Below are 8,064 nucleotides of genomic sequence, written 5' to 3'. Positions count from 1 at the left end.
TAGAAGCGTTCGAAATGTGGTGTTATAGGCGGATGATGAGGATATCGTGGGTAGAAAAGGTTAGAAATGAAGAGGTATTGGAAAGAATAGGAGAACAGAGGACTCTATGGAAATCAATAAATAATAGGCGAGATAGGTTGGTAGGACACCTTCTCAGGCATGAAGGTCTAGTCAGAGACATATTAGAGGCAGAAACGGAAGTTAGGAGGGGTAGAGGTAGACTTAGATTAGATAACTGTTCGCAAATAGTTAAGGATATGGGTTGTTCCAGTTTTAGGGAAATGCGAAGATTAGCTCAGAATAGGAAAGAGTGGAGGTGCGTTTCCAACCAGTCTTAGGATTGACGACCTTATGATGATGATGAAAGTATTCATAAAGTTGCAAACAGCCTTTAACAACGTCCAAATTGAAAATGCTTAGGTACACGACAATTTACATCTTGATTTCAAATAATAATAATTATCTTCTTTAGAATAATATTCAAAGCAATTCCACGTGACCTATTTAATAATTCATTTCAAATTCACGGGTCTGGGTATATTTAATACTTAAAGAAATAAGATAAGATTTTGTAGTTTTTAAGGTTTGCTTTCCTCCCGTTGTATCATTAATATTATTCTACAAATGTCATCCGATTCAAGAGTTTATACTTATAGATACATCAGGAATTTGTTGTCCAAATGTTTCATTGTAAATGTACAGATATTATCGCCAGTCGTTTGTAGTGCTTCTTGTTCGATATTAGCTAGGTCCCTTGAGTGATTGCGATCGCTATTATCTAAATAGATTTTGTTAGGCCAACTTACCCATATGTACGTCCACCATAGCAGCAACTTCCTCCTCCACCCTTTTTATAGGGGCCGGCATATCTTTTAGTCCTTGTTAAATCATTTGTAATTTTTATGGCTTGTTCAGTATCCTACAACATCATATCAATATACGAATGCTATTTTGTCAACCTTCGACGATCTAGAAAAATGCATGACAAATATTTCTACGTGGTGCTATATCGCCGAGAAGATTGAAATATTTGTTACATCATCACACAATGTTTCCGATAAGCTCTTCTAAAGCTTGCCACCAATGAAATCTGGTACCTATATTTAGTTTACCTAACACTATTCCTTATTCAATTGCCAATTGAGGTGGAAATCACTCAGTACGAAGTCTAAAGTGTCGTGGTTTTCACCCATGACAATATACGAGACATCATTGTACCAACATGACGACAGGCTTTCCCATACAATTCAAGTGGGATGTTTTCGATCATTTACCGTAAAGTCCATCATTATAAAGATTTTCAAAATGCCATCAATGTGTACCTGACTTTATTGGAGACGCGCTTTTATGAAGAGGGCGTTGGTTTATGTAGAAAAATGAACGAAAACACTACCCACCTTGAAGTAATAAAATCATTTTGTCATGTACATTTTTCTAGTTCTACAAAGTAATAGCCCTCGTGAGTAGGTACTAAATGGAGATATGTGTATACATGTTAAAATTGAAGGATTTTTCAGAAGACAAAATGAAAAATTAAATACATCATGAGAATGTCGCTCTGATTTCGAGAGGGTAGTAAGGTCCGCTCTAAACTAATGAAACTAATTTTTTTCTATGCATTATTACGAAGAGAGGGACAAGGAATTAATACCGGATTAAAAACATACTTTTAATATAGTTTTAAGTTATTTCAAATTCAGTTACTATAACTGACAATAAACTCATTCTGTTAAACAAATTTTACGAGGGCGGTTCAATAAGTACCCGTGTTTGAAGACAGGACGTTCCTTAAGGAAATTGGTGTTGTCATCGTGTGCTGTCATCTATCAAATCACGCCAAAACGCATTTCAGACTGACTGATGGGTCAGTTTGGATTTGGCTAGCCATTCGACTGAGACGTGTTTCGTTATTTTCGCTAAGATGGAAAAAGAGCAGTATCGTTCGGTAACTCGCTTTTTGTTTTTGGATGGCAAAAGATGCGAGGAAATGAAAACAAAGTTGGATACTGTTTATGGAGACATTTCGCTATCTACGGCCACAGTTAGATATTGCTTCAACGAATTTAAACGTGGGCAATGATCCGTTTTTGATAGGAGCAACCAGGAAGCCTGACAAACGTTGTTACCGAGGAAATCATTTTACGGATATTTTAGGAAAAGGAAGAACGATCACTGGACAATACTACAGTGAGTTACTGGACCGCTTCGACAAAAAATTGAAGAAGACACGGACGCATTTGCGACTTCGTCTTGTTCCCTACCATGAAGAAATGACTGGCGAGAAAAAACTTTAGCTCAAACGAGGAAGTCATCGCCGAGACAGGGGGGATTTTGGAGAGTTTGACAAATCTTATTTTTTGAAGAGGTAAAAGAAATGGCAGGGACGTTGGAAGAAGTGTATCTTTCTAAAAGGGGACTATGTTGAAAAATAAAAAAAAATTAAAAAAACAAGGTGTCTTCATTTCTAACACGGGTACTTATTGAACCGCCCTCGTATGCTTGTCAGAGGGTTATTTATTTGGAAGTATTGAGACCATTACTCCATCATATGTATGGTTCCTAACAATTACAATTAGAATTTAAGGATTCTACATATGTAAAAAACAGTACATAAGATTCAAGTAAAATTTCTAATTACCTTAAATAAAGATCCGCCAGTTTCCTTTATTTGAAAAATGTTCTTCTGGTCATCTTGCTGACAATAGATTCCATACGTCATGCAGAGCACCACCAATATAAATTGTAGAATGGACATTTTACTATTAGTTACTGTACTACCCATCGACCAATTTAATTTATATATTGCAGAAAATGAATATCGGTGGTGGTAATCCAGTTTTATGGACTTTTTATGGCATTTAAGAAACATATGAATTAAAATTAATTACTGTAATCTATGTAACAAGCAGTATCATAAACTCTTCTGGGAATATAGTAGGTGCTTTTCTGTACCAATCAGCTTCTTACTTTGTATAGGTACATAAAGTGAAGTATTTCCAAGAAAAATTAATAAATCACTAGATTTTTATATAATCATTGTTGTTTAAATGTGATTTAATCTTTTCTCACTGTCTTAAGGCAAGCCGCATCAGTAGTTTTTACATAGATACTTATATAAGATTTTGATAAATTTTGTTTAATAGATTACTCTTTTTGAATACAACTTAAAAGTGGTCAACGTCTCAAGGGTCTCATTATTATTCATGAAAGTACATAGCGCCTTTTTTAATTTCCGTTTCGTTGATATTTTACTGAAAAAAAAACTTAAAACTTGTGTCATATATTTCAACCACGTAGCAAAAAGAGAATCTACTCTTTGGAAATGTGATAGTTCACCACATTCTTTATAAAAGTCGAGCCCATTTTTTCAAATTGTATATAAATATAGTCTTATTTTATTCTATTTTTGAACTCCAAATGATCAAAAGATTCAACTAGACTACTAGACAACAGTCATGAGGGATTATTAATCAATCACGGTGCATACGTAATGTAGTACAGTAGTTATAAAAATCCTCTTTATGGATTGGACTGTCTAAACCATTGAAAACTGCGAAATTATTTAAAAGTTTACATTTTCATTAAACTTTTACCACTCCATCACAATGAAACTATCGATTCTTAGAATGATGTTTAGGCAACCCATCCTTCTTTATAGGTTTTTTGTAAAACATACGTTGAAGATTATTTTCCTGTGGATGCAACTTTTGTTCGATGATGTTTATCCTTTAAAAATATAAAAATATTATTGTAAATTTTTTGTGGTAACGTGACTGGTCTTCAATAATCATTCTTCATTTTTATTTAAGGAATTACTAAAGAAACATAGGAAAATATTCTGCACCACAGGCCTTAAAGCTGAACGAAAAAGCTTGCTAGATCGTAAAGGTTAGCATTCAATACCTTTACATTTATTGAAATATTTCTGATTTGTCTTACCACTACTACGTACCCCTTTTTGTTAAATAAAATGTAGGATGACAACGAGCTAGAGCTAGTTAACTATTGATCTATATTTTTAATTAATGATAGTAAAGTGCCTGACAAATAACTAGTTCTAAAAGTCACATTATTGAGCTTATGAGTCTAAATATGACGAAGAAGTTCACGTAATATGTATCAATTTTTCTCTAGAATCCTTATTATCTTCATGCAGAGACTTGGGTATGAAACTGGTTACACTTTTGCCCAATTTATTTAATGGCTTTACCTAAAGCCAGAGAAGCTGTCTATCGTGGTTTGAATTTTGAATATTTTTCGCACTTATTAGTACAAAAACAGATTTATAAAGAACATGAAGAAAAATACGATAAGTTTAGCTAAAAATAAGTCGTAGCTTAGGAATTTTATTTTCTCTTTTTTGTTTTCTAACTTGTAAAAGAATTTGTATATTTGCTTTCACGCCTGAACTATTCAATCGATAATCACGAAATTTTGTGCACACATTGTCAGGGGTACAGAAAATGGATATTGGATTCCGAGAGATTAGTTTTATATGGTCGTCGATGATTTTTGACATGTACGAGCGAAGCCGCGGGTAAAACCTATCATGAAATTTTATACACACATTATCAGCGGTATAGAAAAGGACACAGGGTTGCTTTAACTAAAAAGAAGTAGTGTTCCCGAGGGATAGAAAAATTAGTTTTATATGGTCGTCGTTGACCTTTGACACGTATTTAGGACATCAACGCAAAAGAAACCCCGGGTAAAACCTATTATGAAAATTTAAACACACATGATCAGAGGTCTAAGAAAAAGGACACAGGGTTACTTTAATTAAAAAAAAAAGTACTGTTCCCGAGGGAAAGAAAAATTAGTTTTATAAGGTCGTCGATGATCTCTGACACGTATCTGGGGCATCAACATGAGCGAAGCGGCGGGTAAAACCTATTTTGAAACTTTAAACACACATGATCTGGGGTTCAGAAAAGAGCACAGGATTGCTTTAATAAAAAAAAGTACTACTACCGAATGATAGAAAATTGAAAATGATCTTTGACATGTATTTAAGACATAAGGCGAGCGAAGCAGCAGGTAAAACCTAATGCTTATTTATATTGAATATTATTCGCTGGGTTGGAAATGAATTTGTGATGGTAAGAGTCGTCTTTTGCAGGCCTTTTTAATTTCCACTGCTTTCTTTTAGAAATAATATTTAATGTACTTTTTACCGCTAAAGCAGCGTTCATAAGAAACGTATTCGCTTTTTAATTGACTGATGTTGTTAAATTGAAGGTCTATTTTTAAATATTAAAATTCTAAAGAATTTTTGAAGTTGGATGAGTAGTTTCGGAGGTTACTTCTTACATCCAAAATTAGAAACATACAAACTTTACCTTGTAGTAATAAAAATGTAGGTAATGAAACGTGTATATCGGGTTTATACGAACTTTATTTTTCATTAAAAGAAAAAAAATCATAACATTTTATACTGAGTAACAAGCACACATTCGTGACATAGACATATACTTTGGGGATTCTTTATTTATTTTAAAACTTAGAAAAATGTGAAATACAAATTATTATATACAACTTAACTAACTATATCACGTTTCGAGTTTTAGGGATGACTTGATTTCATTTTCTTCCACTGAAAAAAAACAAAATAATGTCACACACAATCACGTTACAGTATAGTTAAATTCTAGTTTAATAAAGGATGCTGGTTCTAAGGTTTAATCTGTATATGATGATTAGTAACTCCCACATTGATTAGGAGTTATCCCGCCTGGGTCAAAAATTAACACTATTAGCACCCTTTTAGCAAATAGACCCTTTGTTTTAGTATGAGACCTCCAGACTGTCCAAAAATTATTTCAGGGTAATTTTGTTGCTTCATTGTGAAATTACACCAAAAGTAATATTTCACTGGCGCTAAAAGAATTTTTAAAACTTACTAGCTTCCGGCACTAGCTGATGCTTGAGCAGAGCTTGAGGCATACGCTCCTCCTTTTCCTCCGCCACCATAACCTCCATGGCCGCCACCTCCATGACCGCCACCCCCATGACTGCCATAACCACCGCCTCCAAGACCTCCTCCGCCTCCAAGACCGCCGCCACCTCCTCCACCTCCTCCTAGACCTCCTCCTAATCCTCCGCCATTACCACCTCCATGACCACCACCGCCTCCATTGCCACCTCCTAGTCCTCCACCAAGACCGCCACCTCCTCCAAGGCCGCCACCGCCTCCAAGGCCGCCACCTCCTCCATGGCCACCTCCTAGTCCGCCACCGTTACCACCTCCTCCACTACCGCCGAATCCACCTGAAATATTACATAGAGAATTATTTACTATTATTTCATTCAATTTATAATTTACTATTCAGTACTAACTTAAAATATCGTAAGTAAATTCTGGAAGAATAATTTTAATAAAGGAGAACACAAATCATGTTTTAGCAAGGAATTCATTTTTCAAGAAAAGCACAATGACCGACTATATTTTCCAGTAGTAAAATATACGACTAGTTGAAAATTCGAGTTGCTTTCACATATTATTCAATTCCTTGAAAGTATGGAAAGAGCCGCATAATTAATGAAAACTAATTTCGTGTTTGTAGTTGTATCTTGAGTTGTTCAGATAAAATAATTATCTTAATAATGTACCTATGAATCAAAAGTTATCGCACTTACCTCCTCCTGATCCACCCCCGCCCAATCCACCGCCTAAACCACCTCCATGGCCACCACCGCCTCCTCCTCCTAATCCACCTCCGTGGCCACCACCGCCTCCTAATCCACCTCCATTTCCTCCAAAACCACCAGAGCCACCATAACTTCCTCCGCCGCTACTACCGCCGCCAAATCCACCGCCACTACTACCACCGCCTCCAAATCCTCCACCGCCACTACTGCCACCACCAAAACCTCCATCGCCTCCTCCGAGGCCACCGCCGCCTCCATGTCCACCTCCTAATCCCCCACCGCTACTACCTCCAAATAAACCACTTCCATGTCCGCCACTACCTCCAAATCCGCCACTTCCTGCTCCTCCTCCGCCACTTCCGGCTCCTCCTCCGCCAAATCCGCCTCCTCCAGCTCCACCACCTAGGCCACCGCCTTTACCACCTGTAATGAATACATGGCGGTTATAGGAAATAGTAGGTTTCGACTACAACTACAATGTAGGAACGACTGCAATAACAAGAAGTCATAAAAGTGAATTCAATATTTCACAAAAGTTAGACATACTACATGATGACATAACAAATTCTCTTAAAACAACAAATAACACTTGTTACAACAAATTACAAAACATAAAAATGCTATAAAAATTAGTAGTACGTAGGTATTATAGATTAAAAAGCAATAACATATTTATGTTAGAACTGTACAACATGACTTGCTATAAAAAAATGTCCGAAGGAAAGAGTTATAAATATTCACAATGTATAAACAAATAAACCTATCCATACATTGTTTACATAGCTTCTATGAGGCACGACTTTTTTCAAATTTTCAATTGTATAAAAAAGTAATAATAATAATAATGTAAATGTGATTAGATGTCATGTAGTTTAAATTAATTAAATTAGTTAAAATAAAAATGAATTCAGTAATAAAAAGAACTTCTTGCACCATTTCCATATTATTTTTGACTATTATTATTCAATCTTTTCGTTTTGGAATTTCAGGAATCAAAATTGTTTCCTTGTATTTTATTGGTACTTATATTGGATCAATACAATCTTCACAGTAATTTTATTACTACATCATTTTGTTAAATCCTCATGATCATCAGCGTTTATTATTTTCGTTTGATTCGGTCAATTGTTATACTTTGTTTACTTTCTCTAGCGATGTGACCCTTCCAAAGTCTTCGATGCCCGCTGGCAAAATTGTAGGTCAGGAGAAAAAAGCTCATTATACACTCGACTCTTGTTCATTAAACAAGCTTTTTCATACAGTACCTGCCAAAAGTTTTGTTCAATCATGAATAGTAGTGCGAGTCGAAAACAAGCATTAAAGCCTTTAATATGTCTTTAAATATAAATAAACATCTCGTTGATATTTTCAGTAGTAAATGGTACCAATAACAGCACATTTGAGCAATGCAATTGT

At 35.3% G+C, this 8,064-nt stretch overlaps 2 protein-coding genes across 2 annotated transcripts in view; both read right to left on the bottom strand.

Annotated features, from left to right (window-relative positions):
- Positions 1–2,924, bottom strand: part of LOC108736916 — a 12,141-nt gene extending 9,217 nt beyond the window's left edge. The window contains exons 1-2 of the mRNA XM_018469527.2: positions 2,639–2,924; positions 807–919 (exon numbers count right to left, since the gene is read on the bottom strand). Coding sequence (XP_018325029.1) covers positions 807–919; positions 2,639–2,869 — 344 coding nt within the window. The 5' untranslated portion in view covers positions 2,870–2,924. The remainder of the gene's footprint in view (positions 1–806; positions 920–2,638) is intronic.
- A 2,453-nt stretch (positions 2,925–5,377) lies between these two features.
- Positions 5,378–8,064, bottom strand: part of LOC108736890 (glycine-rich cell wall structural protein-like) — a 4,159-nt gene continuing 1,472 nt past the window's right edge. Inside the window, exons 2-4 of the mRNA XM_018469497.1 lie at positions 6,637–7,114; positions 5,901–6,267; positions 5,378–5,593 (exon numbers count right to left, since the gene is read on the bottom strand). Of these exons, the coding sequence (XP_018324999.1) occupies positions 5,581–5,593; positions 5,901–6,267; positions 6,637–7,114 (858 nt within the window). The 3' untranslated portion in view covers positions 5,378–5,580. The remainder of the gene's footprint in view (positions 5,594–5,900; positions 6,268–6,636; positions 7,115–8,064) is intronic.

This window comes from Agrilus planipennis, unplaced genomic scaffold, assembly GCF_000699045.2.
Source record: "Agrilus planipennis isolate EAB-ADULT unplaced genomic scaffold, Apla_2.0 scaffold55, whole genome shotgun sequence".
Lineage (NCBI taxonomy): Eukaryota > Metazoa > Arthropoda > Insecta > Coleoptera > Buprestidae > Agrilus > Agrilus planipennis.
This window is presented reverse-complemented; position numbering and strand designations above follow the sequence as displayed.